Here is a 22,337-nt window from a genome sequence, read left to right on the forward strand (position 1 = left end):
TTCCAAATATGCTAGGTTTTTATTTGCAGGGACTGTTCTACATGGGAAAGCATTCAGCACTGTCATTCTCCCATCTGCCATCTGAATTGGTACTATTCTGGGTCAACTTACTCTGCTGCATGTGTAGATGAAAATGGCACCAAGTGTGGGGGAGGAGGCAGAACAGGTTTCAGATACAGGATATTAAGCATACACGTACTTCAGATTGAACTGGTTGCTTGCTTTGCAAGTTTTCATTTCCCAAATGACTGCCTTGGCAAGCGCAATACCTACCAGGCTCAACGCCGGTCTCGCGCTGCCGCTTCCCGCGCTCTCAAGGACCCGGGAGGAGGAAGGCGTGAAGGGAATCCCGAAGGCGCGAAAACCTCGCGCATGTGCAGGCCTTCCGCCTGCGACAGCCCAGTAGGCCGGCCGAAGCGAGCGGCGATGGGATGTGGGAGGGAGCTCGCTCGCCGCCTCGCGTGTGCCTATGTGGGGCACGTTACAGCCCCGTGACATCAGCGCCACGCAGGCAGCCAGGCAGGCAGACGGTGAGAGCCCCGTGCTGGGCGGCCTCTCCTCGCCGCCGCCGCCCCGCCTCTCGCCGCCCGACTCGCCCGCCTCCCTCCCACGGCGCACCAGGCAACGTCTCGCGGCACACTAGTGTGCCGCGGAACACCGGTTGGGAAACACTGGTTTAGACTCATTGTAAGTTGTTGTAAGTTTAAGTTGTTATGGTAAAATCTGGGTGCGAGGCTGCTCTGCCACCCAGCTCGTCGGACTAAGTCCGCGGGTCCCTGCGGAGGAAAATGAGCTCAGCCGGAGACAGGAGCAACCTGCAGAAGATCCAAGTTTATTGCGCAACAGGTTCAAGGCGAGATTGAACAACGAGAAACGGGTGACATGAACTTTTAAAACTTCCCTCCATGTCCCAGAATACAGTGCAAAATACATCCCAGTTACATCATGAATACATTAAGAAGAGACTGGGTTACACAGGATTAACATATGGAGGAGGGAGGGGGAATATGCAGAGCTGGAGATATGCGCATGTCAGGGGTTCAGAAGCAGAGACGCAGGAAGGGGAGGAAACAGAGAGCGAGGGGGAGGAATCCGAAGGAAGGATGAGTGATGATGACGACCCGAGATCTCCGAGTCTTTCCAGTGAATCAGAAGATTCACAGAAAGGAGCGCCAGTGGTCAGAGCAAGGGGGGGACCCGGGGGGACACCCCAGGAAGAAGGGACCAGAGGGGACTCAGAGAGCAGCAGTTGGAAATCGGGGCCAGCGTCCCCAGCTGAGCGCAGCGGGGAGGAAGGGGGCCAGGTATCGGGTGCCGGAGGCTCTCAGCAGGAGGGAGGGCATGAGTCAGGAGTAGTCACGCCCTCATCAGGGAGCGAGGAAACGGTCAAGAGGAAGGTAGAGAGTTGGGCGCGCGCGCCAAGTTCAAATGCAGCGGAAGGTGGCGCAGTAAGCAGCCCGGACAGGGAGCCAGGTCCTAAAGCCCGCCGCAAGGAGACGGAAGGGTCCGGGGGGTCTGCTTCAGAGGAATCCCGGAAGGAAGAGGCCCTGGGGGGCAGAGGGACCCAGAGAAGGAAGGAAAGACGTAAGAGGTGGAGCAAGGCGAGGGTATTAAGTTGGTGTACAGGAGGCGGGGATTCAGACGGAGCATCGCCGGTCTAGCACATAAGACCTAGAGCTGCACGCTGCAGCTTGAAAATGAAACTGTAACTCAATAAAGACTTTTATTAAATATACGCTGGCTAGCGTGATCCTGTGTGAGCTAGGATCTGGAAGCAGCTCTGACAGCGCAGATAAGCACATCCTGAGTACCAGTGATGAGAAGACAATGGTCCATGTATGCATAGTCTGCCACCTGGCATTGCCCGGAAGAAAGGCTTGGCAGAGTGATTTGACAGGATTAGGGTCTTCCTGAGAGTATGTGACACCTTGCTTGAGGGATTATGGAGGACAGGGGAGGTGTCATGGAGTCCTAGAGAAATTGAGCAAATTGGCACGTTGATTTTCTATGAATTTTATGGATTTTAGTCCCTTTTGACATTGACAATTGGACTCGGAAATAAATGGATATATTGTAGCGAAGAAGAAGGTGAAGAAGGCATGCCCCCCCTTCCGTATCAAAGTTAAGTCTGCTGCAACTGGATTTCTTATGGACAGTGCCAGTCCTGAATGTATTGGATTTGTGACCATTCTGCTCATTTGCCTTCAGTAGCAGTAAAGCTCTGCTGGATGAAATACAATTGCCTCTGGTCTATTTTGAGGGGGGAATCCTGCAACGTGTTTAAGTTTTTACTCTGCTAACCATACGTCGGAGTTCTGCTCTTAACCATTTTGAGTAGAATTCCACGACAAACAGCATCTCGGCCCCCCTCTATATTTGCTTGAGACGTCACACCCTGGGCCTCCACAATCTTGGGGCACCTCTCTGTTGTGAGATCTGTTATTGCCAAATTTCTTTACTTCCCTGAAGAAGCATGACTTCCAGCCCCGGGGCCTCTTGTGGAGGAAGCAAACAAAGAAGTAGGGCCTCAGAAGATGATCCTGGGGTCCACTTAGGTTCATATGGAAAAAGGGATGAACTCTGAAACTAGTCGTTGGTAATCTCTCTCTCTCTCTCTTGCTGGCAGTGCTCAATTCAGCAAGACAGCCAGCGATGAGAAGCGGGTTCGTGTTGTCAAAACGTGGAAACTTCCTCAAAAAGATAAGGGCATTCTGGAGCATGTGCTACTCACTCAGGAGTGCCCTTGGGAACCCAATCCTGCAGCAATGGCCCAATACAGGTAAAGCCATCCACTCACCTGTTTGGAGAGACACCTGGAAAGACAGACAGCAATGGTTGTATATGCCGTTGTTAGACCCTCCAGCCAGAAGCATTAGCAGCAGCTCCCAGACCAACCCCACAAAGCTCCACATGGAGCATGTTACAGTAATCCAGACTCAAAGGTTACCGGTGTTCTAGACAGAGGTTTGGGAGAAAGATCCTTACTCACTCGTAGCAGAGTTAGGCACAATGGTGATTGCTCCAAGCACATTTAAATTTGGTTAGATTTTTCACCTGCCCCCCATCCTTTGAACAAACATTCTGCATGAAAATACCTAGGCTAGAATAAATCACATAGATTACTCACAGCATTTCTAGAAGCTACATTAAACAAGTCTTCTATCTGTTGATGGTAAAACAAAGATGAAAAAGATTCCAAAAGACTTTAAAAGAAAAGTACTTTGTTTCTGCACAAAAAGTCTCGTGCCATCTTTGGGTTAGCAAAAATGCAGGCTGTAAAATCTCCCTTTCGGGGAAATTCAGTTCAATTGGGTTGTTGTTGTTTTTTTGCTGTTGGGGGCCTTAGGCACACGGCTCCTTCTTTGCTTGTTCCAGAAAGCATGAAGAGAAAAGGGAAGAATGGGAGGGAAGAAACAAAAGGCTGCAGGGAGCCTGCTAAGCTCTACCCCCACTGGCTATCTGAGCTCAGGTTAACTCCTTCAGGCACGGAAGTGTGAGTCAGTAACTGTATATTACAACAAGTGCCTCGACTACCGTAGACAAGCTAGCGTCCTGTCCAAGAATGGACAAAGCTGGTAACAACAATAACAACAATTTTATTATTTACACCCCACCCATCTGGCTGGGTTTCCCCAGCAACTCTGGGCGGCTGCCAACATCATCATCATCATCAGAAGAAGAAGAAGAAGAAGAAGAAAACTTCAAACATTAAAAACTTCCCTAAACATGGCTGCCTTCAGATGTCTTCTAAAAATCAGATAGTTGTTTATTACCTTGACATCTGATGGAAGGGCTTTCCACAGGGTGGGCGCCACTACCGAGAAGGCCCTCTGTCTGGTTCCCTGTAACTTCACTTCTCACACTGAGGGAACCGCCAGAAGGCCCATGGAGCTGGACCTCAGTGTCCGGGCAGAACGATGGGGGTGGAGACGCTCCTTCAGGTATACTGGGCTGAGGCCATTTCACGCTTTAAAGGTCAGCACCAGTACTTTGAATTGTGCTTGGAAACATACTGGGAGCCAATGTAGATCTTTTAGGACCAGTGTTATATAGTCTCAGCGGCCATTCCCAGTCACCAGTCTAGCTACCGCATTCTGGATTAGTTGTAGTTTCCGGGTCGCCTTCAAAGGTAGCCCCACATAGACCGCATTGCAGTAGTCCAAGTGGGAGATAACTAGAGCATGCACCACTCTGGTGAGACATTCCACGGGCAGGTAGCGTGTCAGCTGGCATACCAGATGGAGCTGGTAGTCAGCTGCCTTGGACACAGAATTGACCTGCGCCTCATGGACAGCTGGTAAAAGTGGCACACCTAGTCGCTGAGGTCACTTAACATAAAACCATCAGAAGAGATCAGGCCAAAGACTCATCTAATCCAGGTCCCTGTTCTCAGAGTGGCCAACCCAATGCCTGTGGGAAGCCTGCAAACAGAATCCTCTTGTGATTCTCAGTAACTAGCGTTCAGAGACAGAGGACTCCAGGGATGGAGCCGGACTACAGATCTTCAGAAGGAAGGCAACACCATCCTGAGCACGCAGAGTCCATAAATGATCTCCCCTTGATGAGGCTTAGAGTGACTTCATCTCTTTGTATGGGGCAACCCCCTGCCCCACCTGCCACAAAGGGCTTAGGGGAAGCGTAAGTTATTTCCTTCACATCGTCACCCTAATCCACCTCTCCTCCCATTTGCAGGGCAGAACTGGGCCAATGTTGCAATGCTTCCTTCTCAATAGTCTTGACTAAGGAAAACACCCCGCTGGGATCAAGCATCACCTTTGACGGAATGAAAGGAAAAGTATTTCCGGCGAGCGCTAAGCTGGTGGATTTGCTGCCAGAGGTGTGTGTGTGGGGGGGTATTTGGGATGGGGGAAAAGAGCCACAACCCACAGCACATGCTGGTACAGAAGGTTCAATCCTTGGTCTCTCTCGTTTAAACTGGGCAGAGGAACCTTTGGCTCACAGGTCTCCCCTGGCCTGCCAGGCCTCCCCTTGCGGTCCATACCAACCTGCCCTATATACAGTATTTTTCACTCTATAACACACACCAGACCATAACACACACATAGTTTTTAGAGGAGGAAAACAAGGAAAAAAATATTCTAAACGAAATAGTGGATATATGATTTTTGTGGTTCATGCTGTGGCCACAGACATGTGATCTGACAGTGAGTTTGGAGTAGCCCAATGCAAAAATCCTGAGGATCCATGTGGATCCATGCTTTGTAACCACGGAGGAGGGAAGGAAGGGGAACCATGGATCCTCTGCTCACGACTGCAGCAGATCCCCCCCCCCGCCACCTGCAGGCATTCGCTCCATAACACGCACAGACATTTCCCCTTACTTTCTAGGAGGAAAAAAGTGAGTGTTATGGTGCAAAAAATACAGTACCTGATGCCACCTATGAACCCTGTTTTTGTGGGATCATTTCTAGTTAATACATCCTGGGGATGTGCAAAATATTCTTGCAGTGATGCACTCAACCACCTGCTCATTAGACCCCAGCCAGATAGGTGGGGCATAAATAAAATATAATAATAATTGAGGCTGCATTTTAATGTTGTATTTTTAATCTTGTTTTTTAAGTTGTATTTAAATCAACTTGCTTTTATTATTGGTTGTTAGCTGCCCTGAGCCTGGTCTTGCTGGGGAGGGTGGGGTATAAATAAAATTTATTATTATTATTATTATTATTATTATTAATCCTTTTCCATCCTGACTTATTAAAGCTAGCCAGGGGGGGGGGTGACTAAAGGGGTCAAAGGTGTGGTGAACACATCCTTGCATGAGGGAATGGCACCTGACACCCAGTCAGATGCGCGGTGTACAAATAATAAAACTATTATTATTATTATTATTATTATTATTATTATTATTATTATGGCCATGGTGAATCTGTTACTCAAAAAGCCAATGGAGGGTAACACCCACGAACCAGTTGCCAGTATCCCTTTCTTGACAAAGGTGGTTGTGGAGCTGGTATCCCGGAAAGACTGGGGTTGCCTAGACAAATTTGTCCAACTTTTGGAAACCCAAAGCTGGGGTGTGCGTCTTCCGGAAGTGAGTCACATGACCTGTGCCTCACTCCCACCCTGAAAAAGTCCTTTTTTTGGTGGGGGTGGTGGCATTTGCACCCAAAATGGCTGCTGCAATCTTGCGTGAAAAAAGGGGCTGTCCATTTTTTGCCCCAGGGGCACTTGGCAGGTATGCTACAATCTGGGTTTAGACCTGGTTTTGGAACGGAGCCTTTAGTGTCCTCAACCTAGTCCTGTGGAACTCTCTGCCACGAGAGATTCACCAAGTGAATTATGTGTCAACTTTTAAATGCCTGCTGGAAACTTTTCTGTTCTGCTAGGCCTATGCAGGAAATTCAGAGTGCATCCACCCATAATTTATGGAGGTTTGCTTTTAGTTTTTAACTTTTTATGACATTATTGTTTGGCTTTACGCTTTTATATTATTGTAAAATGCTGTGATATATTTTTATGGCACAGCGTCCTATCAATATTTTTATACATGAAAATGATTTCCCACTCCTGAGTTAAAGGGTAACAGAATCCTGGTGATCTAAGCCAATATTTCTTTTGTATGTTTTTATTAAGATTATTTCTCTCCTGCACTCCCAAAAATCTAGAGGTCACCCTTCCCAGACTCCCAGTATAGGCACTGTGCTGTAGTGGGCAATGGTGGGATTCTACGAAACAGCAGCTGTGGTAAGGAGATTGACCGGGCAGATCTAGTAATCAGGTAACTTATTTCTTCTTCCTTTTGAGGGAAACTGGTGGCACTGCAAACTGGTGGGAATCACAAATAATATGGGGTCCTTTTACAGTGTTTATTCCCAGGTGGCCTTGGTTTTTTTTGTTTTGTTTTACTCAGAAGTAAGTAACATTCTGCAAAAACCCTACTTCTCCTTGCAACTAGCCTTTTAACTGGGTTTTAAGAAAAGGGGGAAAAGATATATAATTAAATGAAAAGGATGTTTAAAATAAGGTTTGTAAAGAAAATCAGAAGCTTTTTGGGAATTATAGGGATAGAACTACCTAAAATGTATAGAAACTTATTCATGTATGCGACTACAGCGGCAAGAATGTGACTTGCCTAAAAATGGAAAGAAGAAGCAGCCCCAGCAAAGGAAGAATGGATACAAAAACTTATGGAATATGCAGAAATGGCGAAAGTTACTGGAAGAATAAGAAATCAAGATAACAAACTTTTTATAAAAGAATGGAAATGGTTTATTGAATATTTACAGATAAATTGTAAACAGATAAAAACATTGGCAGGATCATTGTAATAACCTGCAGTTTCATAAGAGTATGTATTTAAAGAAGATGAATAAATGAACAAATTGAGTTAATTTGGATATGCAGAATATATATATTTTTAAAAATCAGGATCCGCAGAAAGTGGGGGAAGGAAGTCAAGTTTTGAAATGTCAAAATGATTGTAAAATCAGTGAAATGTATAAATTTGAAAGGTATAAATAAAAAATTTTAAAAAAGGAAAAAAAGAAACCTTCACAAATCAGGCCTGAAAAATAGATGCAGGGATAGCACGCAGAGCCCTGGAATGTGATGTGTTGGCAGTTTCGTTGCCTAGATTCTCCATGAAGCCTGTCTGAATGAGAGTTCCCCAATGGTTGCACGAGAGCTGATTCTGTTTTTCCACTTTCTCCCTCTGATCCAGGTTCAACTTACCTCCCATGAATTTCTCTGAAGACGTGGGAACCAAGTCAGATCTGGTGACTTTAAACCCCAGCATCCTTAATGAAAAGTAAGGGAAAGATCCGAGAATGCGCTGGCTGTCTCATAATTTAAGCCATGGGCAGGCAAACTGAGGCCCGGGGGCCGGATGCGGGCCAGTCTAAATCCGGCCTGCAGTGGTCCAGGAATCAGCGTGTTTTTAACATGAGTAGAATGTGTCCTTTTAATTAAAATGCATCTCTGGGTTATTTGTGGGGCATAGGAGTTCATTCATCCCCCCCCCAAATATAGTCTGCCCCCCCACAAGGTCTGAGGGACAGTGGACCGGCCCGCTTCTGAAAAAGTTTGCTGACCCCTGATTTAAGCAGTTGTAGGAAGCAGTAACGAAGCTGCACCCAGCGGCCAGTGCTTCCTGCTCTGCATGCAGCAGGTCCTGGGTTCAATCCCTGGCATCTCCAGTTAGGGCTGGCAGGGGCTCCTCCCTAAAACCCTGGAGAGCCCCTGCCAATCAGTGCAGGCATTACTAAGCTAGAGAGGACTCGGTGCTCCTGTGTATTTAAGATTTGTTGTTAAATACATCATTTGCGGGTGGGTTAAACCACAGAGCCTAGGGCTTGCTGATCAGAAGGTCGGTGGTTCGAATCCCCGTGAGGGGGTGAGCTCCCATTGCTCGGTCCCTGCTCCTGACAACCTAGCAGTTCCAAAGCACGTCAAAGTGCAAGTAGATAAATAGGGATCGCACCGGCGGGAAGGTAAATGGTGTTTCCGTGCACTGCTCTGGTTCGCCAGAAGCGGCTTAGCCATGCTGGCCACATGACCCGCAAGCTGTACGCCGGCTCCCTCGGCCAATAAAGCGAGATGAGCGCCGCAACCCCAGAGTCGGCCACGACTGGACTTATAATGGTCAGGGGTCCCTTTACCTCTACCTAGGTGTATGAAAACATGTTTTATCCTGTGTAAACATTTCAAATACTTCATGAAACCCAAAGGATAATTATGGCCATGCTCACACACCACACATGAAAAACACACCGCTCCCCACAAAGGATCCTGGGAGCTGTAGTTTGCTAAGGGTGCTGGGAATTGTAGTCCCAGCAAAGAAAGAATGGATACAGAAACTTATGGAATATGCAGAAATGGCGAAACTTACGGAAGAATAAGAAATCAAGATAACAAATCTTTTACAAAAGAATGGAAATGGCTTATTGCATATTTAGAGATAAACTATAAGCAGATAAAAACATTGGCAGGATCATTGTAATAACCTGCAGTGGATAAGAGTACATATTTAAAGAAGATGAACAAATGAACAAATTGAGTTAATTTGGATATGCAGAATATATTAAAAATAAATTCAAGGAACTGCAGGAAGAGTGGGTAGGAAGTCAAGTTTTGAAATGCCAGAATGGTTGTACAATTAGTGCAATGTATAAACTTGAAAAGTATGAATGAATGAATGGTGCTGGGAATTGTGCTGTGTGAGAGATAAACTACAGTTAGAGGATTTGTGGGAGGCTGTATGCTTTAAATGTGCACATCAAGTGCACATTTAAAGCTCACGACTTCCCCCAAAGAACCCTGGGAACTGTAGTGTCCCTCTCGCACAGCTACAGTTCACAGTTGTTGTTGTTCACTCATTTAGTCGTGTCCGACTCTTTGTGACCCCATGGACCAGAGCACGCCAGGCACTCGTGTCTTCCACTGCCTCCCGCAGTTTGGTCAAACTCATGCTGGTAGCTTCAAGAACACCATCCAACCATCTCTTCCTCTGTCGTCCCCTTCTCCTTGTGCCCTCCATCTTTTCCAACATCAGGGTCTTTTCCAGGGAGTCTTCTCTTCTCATGAGGTGGCCAAAGTCTTGGAGCCTCAGCTTCAGGATCTGTCCTTCCAGTGAGCACTCAGGGCTGATTTCCTTCAGAATGGATACGTTTGATCTTCTTGCAGTTCACAGTACCTGTTATGTACTGAAGTTCTCACCCTGGGCCAGCAGGGGGATACTGTAGATAGTTCAGGTCCACATATGCAAATAAGGGATCAAAGTGACGTTCAGTGATTGGATAGTTACAGAAAATGGTTACTGTTGCGTTCTAGTGGAGCTCTATATAAGCAGGCTGGCTGAACCCTTCAGTTCAGTTCTGTTCTGGCCTGGGAATAAACAAGAGCTGTTTGAAGAATCGCTGTGTCGTCTGATGTGTTCACCCACAACTTAACAGTACCCATCACAAACTACCGTTCTCAGGATTCTTTAAATGTTTGGTGCCTCCACAGCTCCAATCCATGTTGCAGTCCAGGAGGCACTGATGAGATCAGTCAGCTTAGAAACTGCAGATAGGATGAATTTTTCTCCTCCAGGCTTAGAAGAACGTGGCTTGATTGTTTTGTTCCTTCCCCATCTCCTGCAGCTTCCAAAGACTGTCGGACCGCCGGAAGCCTTTTGCCGATTCCCTGCGCCTTTATGGGGGCGCTTTCTTCCTCATTCCTGCCTTCTCCTTTGTGGGACACACCGATGTCAGCTACCGCGCCCTGTATACCATGGAGGACTTTGGCTTGGCTCAGAGAGCTCTCTTCCTGAACCCCCATTACCTGGCCCCACTGAGTAGCTACTGGAAGTTGAGGGGCTTAGGGCCCAAACGCCTCTCTTCCGGCTTCATGTTCACCAGTATGGCTCTGGAGTTGTGCGAGCGCATCACTCTCTACGGATTCTGGCCTTTCCAACATGACCTGGAGAACCAGCCCATTCTCCACCATTACTACGACAACAGGCTGCCCAAGCAGGGGGTTCACGAGATGCCAAGCGAGTTTTCCCGATATCTAGACATGTACGCCCAGGGGTTGCTGCGCTTACGGCTTGGCAAGTGTCCGTGAGAGGGGAGCTTCTGCCTGAATGGGCAAGGGGGTGATTGGGTGTCTCCTGAGCCGTGGAAGAATGGGCGGCACAAATAATGGCACCAGGTTGCAATGCTCAGCGAAGCCGGAAGGCAGCAGTGCAGACCACCCAAAGGAGTGTTTTGTCGACACAATCGAAGGCCGCTCATTCAAATCCAAAGACCTTTCACACACTCTGGATGTCTTAAGGAACACGAGTGAAATTCCTCTAAGAACAGGAGGCTCGTCTGTGTCCCAGGATTGGTAGACTGAGCGATAGAGTGTGGTTAGAGTGTGGCGCTGATAATGCCAAGGTCATAAGTCTGATTCCCCTATGGGACTCCTCCCTGCTTCTGCATTGCTGGGGGTTGTGCTAGATCAGGCATCCCCAGCCTGCGGCCCTCCAGATGTTTTGGCCTACAACTCCCATGATCCCTAGCGAACCGGACCAGTGGTCAGGGATGATGGGAATTGTAGTCCAAAACATCTGGAGGGCTGAAAATTGGGGATGCCTGTGAATGTTAGAATGATGTCGGAATGAAGTTAAGTGGTTTTAGTAGCAATGTTACAAAGGAGTATGTAAAAATGGATTGTTAATAGGTGAGAATCTAAAGGTATAATATATTAAGATAAAGGATTAAGATAAAAACAAAGAGGGAAAGGATTTGCTTAATTAACTAACTGAACTGGAATACAAAAAAGGGAGGTGTGAGGAGGTCAGGGAAACAAGTAAATGAAAGACAAGACATGGAAAGATTGATTTGTTCTTAACTGTTTTTACTTTTCTGTATTTTGTATTTTCTTTTTTTCTTTTCTTTTTCTTTTTGTAATCTTTTCTGAAACTTTAATAAATATAATTAAAAAAGAAAGAAAGAAAGAAAATTGGGGATGCCTGTGCTAGACCCTTGAAGTCCCTTCCAACTCTACAATTCTACGACAACGTGTGCTTCTTTGTGTTAGTGTTCATATTGTGTTTTAAGCTGCTCTGTTTTTTTAAAAAAAAATTAGAGAAAGATTTTACTGAAGTAAATAAAACCAATAGAAATAACAGAAGATAACGGACTTTGCAGAACTGGCGAATCTGGCAGGAAAAATCCGAAACTGGCAAGATCAAGCATTCCAAAAGGGCTGGAGTAAATTTATACGATATCTGAAAGATTATTGTAAGCAATTGACATCACTAGCAGGGTTGTCTGAAGACTTCTAATGAGAAATTCTCTACCTTTCTATATTTATTTAAATTTTGAGTTATTTTGTAATGTGTGTAATTAGAATTGGAAAACGTACAAAATGCAGTGATATAAAGGCTAATTTTGAAAGCCATGAGGCAGGAGGGAAGGAAGTTGACAGGCTCTAAAGAGCCAGGGATGCAAAGTGGAGTGTTATGATGTGAATGTATATTATAAAATGGAATATATATATATATATGTGTGTGTGTGTGTAAACACCTGAAAAAAAGAGAAATAACAGAAATACAAAAAAGGGGCCAGCCCAGCTCAGAATTGCAGGTCTCTTGACTTTTGAGACACTCGGGAACCCTCCTACCTCTGATTTGTGCAACAGCCTTTTAAAATTGTTGTTTTTGCTGCCCTAAACACACTGAGGGACACAACCTTATTCTGCTTCTTAACGTTTCACTGAATAGAAATTCAAAAGGGCTAGTTCTCATGTAGAAACTCGTCTTGTAATTGTGATTCTGCCTCACCTCCCAACGCATGCCTGACTTTCATGCTTGCCCTACCCTCGGACAGGAGAAAGGAAGGTGGCTTCTTGCCGCTGCCTGACGTCCCATTAGCAAACATAAATAATTGCTCCTGCTCAGCACCTGCTTCCCATTAGAAGGTCTAGAATACAGGAACAAAGCCTGATAGCAAACATTTTTTTTCCATTAGCAGATTTCCTTATTTGCTTAGTGTTTTATACAGTCTTCCATGAGGTCAGGTCAGGTCAGGGTCAGATTTCCAAGCTGTTTTCAACCAAGAGAGACTTCCCTTTGCCAAGACCTTTCATCGAAGGCAGGTGTGGGGGGACACCTTTGGCTTGACAGGTGCTGCTGTACTACAACTCCCATCAGCCCCAGCAAACATGGCCAATGGCCTAGGATGAGGGGAGTTGTGGCTCAGGAACATCCGGCAGGCCAAAGGCCACACACCCAATCAGAGGTCCTCAGTGGAGGTGGGCAAATTGGGCACTCCCCCATCAACCTCAGTCTGTCCTCACCTCGTCCTGTCCTCCATCCTAACACTGAGGTCCAGCTCCAAGGGCCTTCTGGCAGTTCCCTCACTGTGAGAAGTGAGGTTACAAGGAACCAGGCAGGGGGGCTTCTTGGTAGCGGCGCTGTAGAACGTCCTCCCATCAGATGTGAAGGAAAGAAACAACTATCTGACTTTTAGAAGACATCTGAAGGCAGCCCTGTTTAGGGAAGTGTGTAATGGTTGATGTTTTATTGTGTTTTTAATGTTATGTTGGAAGCCACCCAGAGTGGCTGGGGAAACTCAGACAGATGGGCAGGAAAGAAAGAAAGAAAGAAAGAAAGAAAGAAAGAAAGAAAGAAAGAAAGAAATATTTTATCAACCCCCCACCCCGGCTTTTCACAACATTGAGATCAGGAAAGGTGGACTTGGGCCAATTTATATCTATTATGCATTTGCTATGTTTATTTATCTATTTCATTCCATTTACAAATTGCAATAATAACCACTTTCTTTTTTAATAAGATGTTTTAATCGAGATTTCCCCATAACACAGTAAAATTGCATCTACAAAAGTACAAAACAAAGGAGAAAAGAAAGGGGCAAGAGAAATAAAGTGAGGAAAGAGAAAGATAAAAGAAAGCAAAAGAAAAGAAACATTAGCAAAAAATACAAAAGGGGAACTTCTGATTTTCCACTTGCCGTTTACATAAAATAAGAAAATGTGATTATCTTAAACTTTCGGTCCACTTCGAGGGTCTGCTATCTTCTGCCAATCTTAACACCCTAGTGGGTCCATCGCAAAGGAGAAGGTCCTTTAGATAGTCGCAAATGTATTTACAGAACATGCTTCATGGTTGATGTCCACAATCCATTCAACTACCGGTAGTTTATCCGCTGTGTTACCTGATACTGAGTGGAAGAGCAACAACAAAGGACCCCCGAAATTGGCCCAATTTCCCCATTTCTTTTAATGCTGCTGTTCTGTATCAGTGGCATAGCAAACACAGCTGCTCCTAGTGTATAAATGCAACCCAGCAGAGAAGCTGTTCCCTGGAAAACCATCCAGCTACCGAGTGGAAGCATCTAACTTAGGCCATCAGGTATACGGCATGCGTTTCGGGCTGGGGTGCCATGACCTTTTGTACCTATTTAAAGGACTTGGGACGTGGACTCAGGGACGGAGAATTATAAAGCGTCAAAATTGAGATGTGGGAAAATATGGAAATATCGAGGAGAGGCAGGACTGAGATGTGGAGATATGCTTCAGAGATCCAGACCATAGGGAGCTCTGAAAAATTAAGAATTATAATTTGGTTTTTTTAATTTTAGTTTTTTTATTTTAATTGGAGTATTACGATTGGATATATTAATTGGATGTTTTTTATTGGAAAATCAATAAAAATGATTTAAAAAATAATAATAATTAAGGACTTGGGACGCAGGCCCATGACACAAAGCAGCAGGTGCTAATTTTAATTCGCATGTAATGCGCTAACTTAGATACCTTCGGGCAAATTCATATGTTGGGTGACTAGTGGCCACATCCAAGCTTTACATTTAAAGCATTGTGATACAGTCATGGCTGTAGCCCCAAAGCATCCTGGGAACTGTAGTTTATTAAGGGTGCTGAGAGTTGCTAGGAGAACCCCCTACCTGCCTACAATTTTCAGAGTTCCCCGGAAAAAGGGATAGATTAAACCACTATGAGAATTGTAACTCTGTGAGGTCCTGAAACTGGGATGTCCCTAATATTCTCTGTGAAATGTTGGAGGGTTTGCCAAACAGGTGAAATCCTTCCCCAACGTGGAAATGTAATTCTGGGCGAAAGCCTTGACTCAGAACTGCACTAGATTCTTACCATAATTATTCTCCTGGGCTCTATTAACAGCTGTGCCCCAGGGCAGAAATTCAAAGGTAAAGTTCATTGCCCGCCCGCCCTCTCTGGGCTTGCTAGCCCTTTTATACATTTGCAGAATAATACCACCTGATTTCTGGGAAATCGTTATTTTAGCAACTTCCTATGTCCTTATATGGGCTTGACCTTATATGGGCTTGCTTGCCCCCTTCTTCCTGCACCAGCCTCTCCACGCCATGAACCTCGACAGGTGTTCAAATGTAAAACATGTGATTTATACTGAAAGCAATAAAATGGGGCTTTGTCTCCTGCATTACCCTCCTTGTCTTCAGTCTTTTCCCCCGTCTGGGGCCAGAATAACACATATTCAACCTTGCTCTTATCTTTCACCGCCTAAGCCTAGGCATCCCAAAGAGAGATCCATTTGCAATGTAACATTTAAGCAAGAAAAGGCCTTGTTCTTCTGGCTGGTGAAAAACCTTTGGAAAAACCTCGCCTTAAACAGGGTTTTTTTGGGATCATATAGAGAACAATTTTCTAATGGCCCCCTTCACTTTCTGAACCATAAATAGCCTTGGGCAACTTACCCATCCTTTTCTTTTCCATCTTAAGCGACCACATAAGGTTGTTGTGAAGTGGACAGGTTCCTTGTCCCCAGTACCTTCAAGGAAGAACAGGGCTGTTGTTGTTGTTGTTGTTGTTGTTGTTGTTGTTGTTGTTTTTCAAAAAAATTATTGGTTTTCACATTTATCACAAAGAAAAAAGAAAAACATTACAAGACATAGAAGAAAGAAAAAAAGACATAAAAAGTTAATACTTCAAATCCCTAATTTCATTACATTAATGACTGACTTCCTCAAATCCCCTCTAACTGAATTTCATTATAACACCTGTTTAACAGTTCTCCTAATTCAAATTTCCAATAATATTAACTCCTTTCATTTACTAGCCTCTTCTCCTTTATTACTATTCTAATCCTTAATGTTTACTAGCACATAATCTTATTCTACCCCTAAGCCTAATAATTTCTTCCAAGAATTTTCTATTTATCTTATATTACTATTCTTATGCTACCCCCAAGCCTAATAAATGTTTTGAAATGAAATAAATAAGCAATGGGTTCCTGCTTATTATCACACAGTTCTTCAAGGCAGATCAGCCCAGTCACACTTAAAAACAAAACGAAAACCATTTACACTAGCACTAGCTCTTATGGTATCATAAGAGGAGGGAAAAGGAGTTTTCTCAGCTGGAGGACCCTGCAGGAAACCTCACCCCAACTTAGGTCACAATCTACACCATACAGACATTTATACCACTTTTACAGTCACAGCTTTCCCCAAAGAATTCCAGAGACTGCAGTTTGCCCCTCGCAGAGCTACCACTCCAAGCATCCCACTCGGTATTTTGGGGGACAATGTGCTTTAAATGAGAGAGGTTGGGGTTTGTTTGGAAGCAGTTTTGCCTTTTTCAGCACCGTTTGCCTCCGTAGCAGAGCTTCCACGTTCCCGAATCCTCCTCATCAGAGATGGTGGTGCAGCCTGCCCAAGTTCTCCTGCCCATCGCTCTGGTGATTGCAGGCACCGTGGTGGCAGGTAAGGCTATCAGGAAAGGACAGGCAGAGGTGGCTCCGGGGTTGTTTTTCGGAATGGGGGTGGTAGGCAAAGCATCCTCTGTTGTGCCCCACTCCTCAGTCGCTAGTCCTTGGTGAGCTTGCCTCATATTATTATTAATGATAATAAAAAAATAAGAATACAGTGGTACCTCAGGTTAAGTACTTAATTCGTTCCTAAGGTCTGTACTTAACCTGAAACTGTTCTTAACCTGAAGCACCACTTTACTTAATGGGGCCTCCTGCTGCTGCCATGCCACCGGAGCCCGATTTCTGTTCTCATCCTGAAGCAAAGTTCTTAACCTGAAGCACTATTTCTGAGTTAGCGGAGTCTGTAAACTGAAGCGTCTGTAACCTGAGGTACCGCTGTAATAGTGAAATAAGAAGTTTGGTGATGACGAGATACCCTATTGCATACTGTACTTTAAAATGAGAGTTCAATCTCTTCTTTTTCCTTGTGGGTTAATGGCTGTGGGTTGTATCCAGCTAAGTCCGACTTGGAGTCGAGAACTGAAATTCATGCACCTGACAGCTATGCCCACCAGTTTTAATGGGTTGTATTCAATTAAGTCTGACTCATAGGAGACTCAGTCATGTCTGTTAACTTCAGTGGGTCAACTCTGAGTAGGACTAGTACTGCATGCCACCCAGTGGGCCTTCTATGAATAGGGCCAACAGTAGATACAACCCAATATGTTACTCTTCTTCTTTCTGCATGATTTTTTTAAAAAATCACTATAACAAAAAAAAGAAAATAGATGTTTTCTGCTAAGGTTCTGGAGACTCCATGGAAACAGTTGAGAACAGTGGTGAAGACGATGGCAGATCTACGGAGAGGCCAGGTCTGTGTGTATCATTTTGCTGTGAGTCAATAAGTTGTTAGGGCCAGAATTGAGGGTTAGCGTGGTCATGCATCTGCCCAGGGTCCATATACAATGGTACCTTGGTTCTTGAACATAATCCATTCCGGAAGTCCGTTCAACTTCTGAAACGTTCAAAAACCAAGGCACGGCTTCCAATTGGCGCAGGTACCCTGGAAACCATAGCCGACAACTGCATCAGATGTTTAGCTTCTGAAAAGCGTTCAAAAACTGGAACACTTACTTCCGGATTTTTGGTGTTTGGGAGCCGAAATATTCAAGAACCAAGGTTCCACTGTACTCTGGATGAATAAGCTCATCTGATCATCGTCTCACTTTCCTAGTTCCTATGGAGGCAGACTCACCACCAGAAAGACATCAGCTATCAAAAGTCTTTTGTCGTCTGCCTGCCTGTCATCTATCTTTCTATCCATCTGTATATATCATCTATCTATCTATCTATCTATCTATCTATCTATCTATCTATCTATCATCTATCTATCTATCTATCTATCTATCTATCTATCATCTATCTATCTATCTATATCATCTATCTATCTCTATCTCTTTTCCACCCTTTTAAAAGATCCCTCAAGGAAGAAATTTGCATACATTCATCCCCCTGAAATGAGTGGTGCTGAGTTAACCCACAGGTCAATCTAGCCCAGTGCTGTCTGCACTGACTGGCAGAAGCTCTCCAGGGCTTTCAGACAGCGGAAATTCCCATCCCTACCTGGAGATGCTGGGGACTGAACCTGGGACTTTCTGCATGCAAAGCAGATGTTCTGCCCTTGCCCTGTCCTCTCATAGAAAACTGCTTCCTTCCTTTCCAGGACTCGTTTGTCCTTGCACTCAGGGATGCTGTGCCAATGCCTGGTTTCAATACAAAGATGCTTGTTACCTACCAGTCACAGGCGACACTCACGACTGGAGTACAGTTAAGGTACATTGTGTGTGTGTGTGTGTGTGTGTGTGTGTGTGTGTGTGTGTAAGAATCTTCAAACACCAGTGGATAGATTAGGAGATCCAAACATATGTGATCCTAACTTTTTGTGGATGGGATATTTTAATCCTGCCTTTTAAAAATGTGGACATATTTTAGATTTTTCTTTTCTTTGTTTTGTGATTATTTTAATGTTTGCATTTGCAAGAAAACTAATAAGTTGTTGTTGTTGTTGTTGTTGATGATGATGATGATAATAATAATAATAATAATAATAATAATAATGGATTAACAAATCTGTCAGTTTTACTTTCTATAAGTTTATCATTTTCTCAGGCACAGTCATCCACATTTTTGTATCAATTTGTGTTACTTTTTTAAAATGAATGAAAACTCATGAAAATCCTCATGAAAATCCATCAGCACCATAGCGCAAATTTCTCCTAATATTTATTTTTTTATTTTATTTGGTGAATTTATATACTCCCCTATACCCGGAGGTCTCAGGGCAGTTCACAGAACAAAATCAAAATATAAAAACACCTTTTTTGTATGCAATTTTGCCTGAAATACACATTTTTGTTAGGCATTTTCCCGCATCTAATGCATTTTATGTTATTTTTCACCAACAGATGCATTCTTATGCACGTTTTCTCCTAATGTGTGGATTTCCCCCCATTATTTCCATTAAACATTACAAACAACAAATATAACCACACGAAGGTAATACATATGGACCTTTGTACAGATTATTTAGTTAGAGAAACCACACCACAAGATTAAAAAACTGTGACTTTTTAAAGTTTTTCATGCTCTGAAAAGAGACTGGAGTCCCACCAATGCTACTCTTCTTATTTCATATCAGGAGAACTGTGAGAGATTTGGTACCCATCTAGCCTCTGTTCATAGCGATGACGAGCAAAGCTTCATCTTTCACCTGATGGGGCGACGGACGCGTTACTGGATTGGCGCAGAGGGAACTGATGTAAGAACAAGGGAGTGGGCGGGATCCACTGTTAGTATTGCTCACATCCACAGCTTATTACACCACGGGAAGTGCTGGTGGCAGATTTACTTGTCTCAGCATTGAGGGAAGTCAGTTTTGACTTTGGCCAACACATCTGGTGGTGGTGGTGGTGGTGGTAGGTGAAGCATCTTCTGGTGGGCACCCGATTGGGAAAGAGTGAAAAAAAATGCATCAAAGGTTTTCTTCAGGTCAGTTGTCTACTTGGGGCAGACGAGCGGGGAAATTTCAAAAGCTCTTCAGAAAGGCATATCTAGATAACTTCCTGTACAGTGGTATCTCGGGTTACAGACGCTTCAGGTTACAGTCTCCTCTAACCCAGAAATAGTACCTTGGGTTAAGAATTTTGCTTCAGGATGAGAACAGAAATCGCGCGGCAGCAGCGGGAGGCCCCGTTAGCTAAAGTGGTACCTCAGGTTAAGAACAGTTTCAGGTTAAGAACAGACCTCCAGAATGAATTAAGTTCTTAACCCGAGGTACCACTGTATATGACATTGATGTTTCCACCTCACTTCTCGTGACTTTAAAGAGTTCAATATTCCATGTGTCTATTCTAGAGTAATTATTATTTTTTTAAAAAATATTTATGAATTTCAATTTTATATATCTCAATAATTTTACAATCATTTCAAAACTTGACTTACTTCCCCCTCTTTTGTGGTTCCTTAAATTTGTTTTTTATATTTTCTGCATAGTCCAAATTAACATAATCATTTATTCATCTCCTTTAAATGTATACACTTATAAAACTGTAGGTTATTATAATAATCTTGCCAATGTTCTTATCTGTTTACAGTTTATTTGTAAATATTTGATAGACCATTTCCATTCTTTTATAAAAAGTTTGTTATCTTGATTTCTTCTTTTTCTGGTAAGTTTCACCATCTTTGCGTATTCCGTAAGTTCTTCTTTCGTCGGGACTTCTTCCTCTTTCCATTTCTGGGAAAACAACATTCTTGTCACTGCAGTCGCATATTCTAGAGTAATTCCAACTGAATTCGACGGGACTTACTGCCAGGAAAAGGAGTAAAGGGTTGACGCGTGAGGCTCAATTACCTGGGAGTAAGTTCAATTGAACGCGGGTCGGACGCAGGTGGCGCTGTGGGTTAAATCACAGAGCCTAGGGTTTGCCGATCAGAAGGTCGCGATTCGAATCCCCAGGACAGAGTGAGCTCCTGTTGCTCAGTCCCTGCTCCTGCCAACCTAGCAGTTCAAAAACACGTCAAAGTGCAAGTAGATAAATAGGTACCACTCCGGTGGGAAGGTGAATGGCATTTCCATGTGCTGCTCTGGTTCGCCAGAAGCGGCTTAGTCGTGCTGGCCACATGACCCAGAAGCTGTACGCTGGCTCCCTTGGCCAATAAAGCGAGATGAGCGCCGCATTCCCAGAGTCGGCCACGACTGGACCTAATGGTCAGGGGTCCCTTTACCTTTACCTTTAAGTTTGATTGAACTGAACGGGTCTTACCTCTGTAGGTATAGGAGTGTTTCATGACTTTCTCAAGCAGTGTCCTCTCCTGGTTCATAATGCTAATTCTTCTTTTCACTGCTTGTTCCGTAGGATCCAGCAGCCCCCTGGAGATGGACCGATAACTCCACGTGGCGGTATGAGAAATTTGGACAGCCTTTAAGACCGAGCAACCGTCGGATACCCATGGCACTGGCAGTCAACAGATCAAAAAATAAAGGTTCGGGGAAGGGGTAGGCATAGCCGGGTACACACCTTGAGTGCACTCAGCACATATCAGCCAACCAACTTCCACTGTTGCATGGAAATAATGGAAATTGATGGTGGAGAGATAGATTGACCTTTGAAGCAGAACAGAGGTGAGGTTTGCCTCTGTACGATTCTTGTGCTATGTATTTATTGCAGTTCTTTATACTGCCCCTCAGCACAAGAGTTGCACGGTGATGTACCACAAAATAAAATGCAACACAGTGCACTGCTGAAATGGACCTAGAAAGCCGCCTTAAACTGAGTTTACGTTTAAGTACGTTTCCGAGCACAATTCAAAGTGTTGGTGCTGACCTTTAAAGCCCTAAATGGCCTCGGCCCAGTATACCTGAAGGAGCGTCTCCACCTCCATCGTTCTGCCTGGACACCGAGGTCCAGCTCCGAGGGCCTTCTGGCGGTTCCCTCCCTGCAAGAAGCCAAGTTACAGGGAACCAGGCAGAGGGCCTTCTCGGTAGTGGCACCCGCCCTGTGGAACGCCCTCCCATCAGATGTCAAGGAAGTAAACAACTATCTGACTTTTAGAAGACATCTGAAGGCAGCCCTGTTTAGGGAAGTTTTTAATGTTTGAAGTTTTGTTCTGTTTTTAGTGTTCTGTTGGAAGTCACCCAGAGTGGCTGGGGAAACCCAGCCAGATGGATGGAGTATAAATAATAAAATTATTAGTATTATGAGTGGGGCTCGGCACTGTCTGCACTGACTGGTAGTGACTCTCTAGGGCTCCAGGTGGGAGTGTTTCCCAGCCCTATCTGGAGATGCTGAGGATTGCGCCCGGGGCCTTGTGCATGCAGAGAAGATGCTCAGCCACTGATACTGGACCTCTGGTCCACGGGTCAAACTTGACACCTGCCCCACACCTGATGTCATATATGCTGCTACTCAGATTTCTTGGTCCCCCTTTTCAGCTACCTCATCTTTCTTTTAGGTATCTACTGGATCGATGAACCTAAGAGTAATCAACACATGTACGTCTGCAAATACCTTCTGTATTGAGGATGCACCCTAGGGATAAAGGAGAATTGCATCTGGTTTTAAGAAGCTATTGTGTGCCTTTGCTTAGCGACTATTATTCCGGTAGCTGAAATTGTTCTGGAGCAGATGGATGTCCAAACAATTACTTTCAGATCATAGCCAACCGAATAGTGAACTTTTGAGTTTCACTGTTAGGAAAATGCTTCTGACCCGTAGAGAATTTTTGACTTCAGAAGTGTGATGCCCCACTTGCATTCTGAAGTGAAACAGTCCAGCGATGAGTGTGCTGTGTGCCTCCTTTGAATACTGGTTGTGAGAATGTTACATCTGTCGATGTGGCAAGGGAAAATCCAGGAAATTAAATGGGAAGCAGCTACACTATTTATTTCTCATTTGCAGGATGGGCTGAAAATGTACATGCATGTTTTCTGAAATGATTTGGAGCAAATATTAAAAACAGGGTACAGCTGAGCAGCTTGACTGTTTTACTAAATTTATCTCTCGTACTTAAAAAAAAAAGGACTGAAGGGGCTAACTAAAATAATAAATCGCACAATATATATTTTTAATCACAC

The 22,337-nt window shown here is 44.4% G+C and overlaps 2 protein-coding genes across 3 annotated transcripts in view; both read left to right on the forward strand.

Annotated features, from left to right (window-relative positions):
• The window catches only part of LOC309516869 (alpha-2,8-sialyltransferase 8F-like), a 29,908-nt gene extending 18,622 nt beyond the window's left edge, over positions 1–11,286 (forward strand). Inside the window, exons 4-8 of the mRNA XM_082195820.1 lie at positions 2,627–2,779; positions 4,693–4,837; positions 6,633–6,745; positions 7,688–7,774; positions 10,107–11,286. Coding sequence (XP_082051946.1) covers positions 2,627–2,779; positions 4,693–4,837; positions 6,633–6,745; positions 7,688–7,774; positions 10,107–10,569 — 961 coding nt within the window. The 3' untranslated portion in view covers positions 10,570–11,286. The remainder of the gene's footprint in view (positions 1–2,626; positions 2,780–4,692; positions 4,838–6,632; positions 6,746–7,687; positions 7,775–10,106) is intronic.
• Positions 11,287–15,429: 4,143 nt separating this feature from the next.
• LOC309516958 (galactose-specific lectin nattectin-like) lies at positions 15,430–22,233 on the forward strand. Of its 2 annotated transcripts, none has more exons than XM_082195912.1 (6): positions 15,430–16,214; positions 17,005–17,073; positions 17,925–18,034; positions 18,900–19,019; positions 20,620–20,759; positions 21,716–22,233. In XM_082195912.1, the coding sequence occupies exons 1-6, from the start codon at positions 16,148–16,150 to the stop codon at positions 21,732–21,734; spliced, it is 525 nt and encodes a 174-aa protein (XP_082052038.1). In that variant the 5' UTR covers positions 15,430–16,147; the 3' UTR covers positions 21,735–22,233. The 2 variants fall into 2 exon arrangements, with proteins under 2 accessions (XP_082052038.1, XP_082052037.1); XM_082195911.1 differs by having other exon boundaries at positions 20,620–20,746.
• The last annotated feature ends 104 nt before the right edge of the window (positions 22,234–22,337 follow it).

Source organism: Podarcis vaucheri (assembly GCF_965113315.1).
Source record: "Podarcis vaucheri genome assembly, chromosome: 13".
Classification (NCBI taxonomy): domain Eukaryota; kingdom Metazoa; phylum Chordata; class Lepidosauria; order Squamata; family Lacertidae; genus Podarcis; species Podarcis vaucheri.

What these genes read in the sequence shown, in the direction of transcription:
- LOC309516958 (XM_082195911.1), top strand. Translation starts at nt 16,148, where the DNA reads ATGGTGGTGCAGCCTGCCCAAGTTCTCCTGCCCATCGCTCTGGTGATT. An exon ending in TGCAGGCACCGTGGTGGCAG is followed by an intron (nt 16,215 to 17,004) that starts GTAAGGCTATCA and finishes TTTTCTGCTAAG; the next exon opens with GTTCTGGAGACTCCATGGAA. An exon ending in CAGATCTACGGAGAGGCCAG is followed by an intron (nt 17,074 to 17,924) that starts GTCTGTGTGTAT and finishes CTTCCTTTCCAG; the next exon opens with GACTCGTTTGTCCTTGCACT.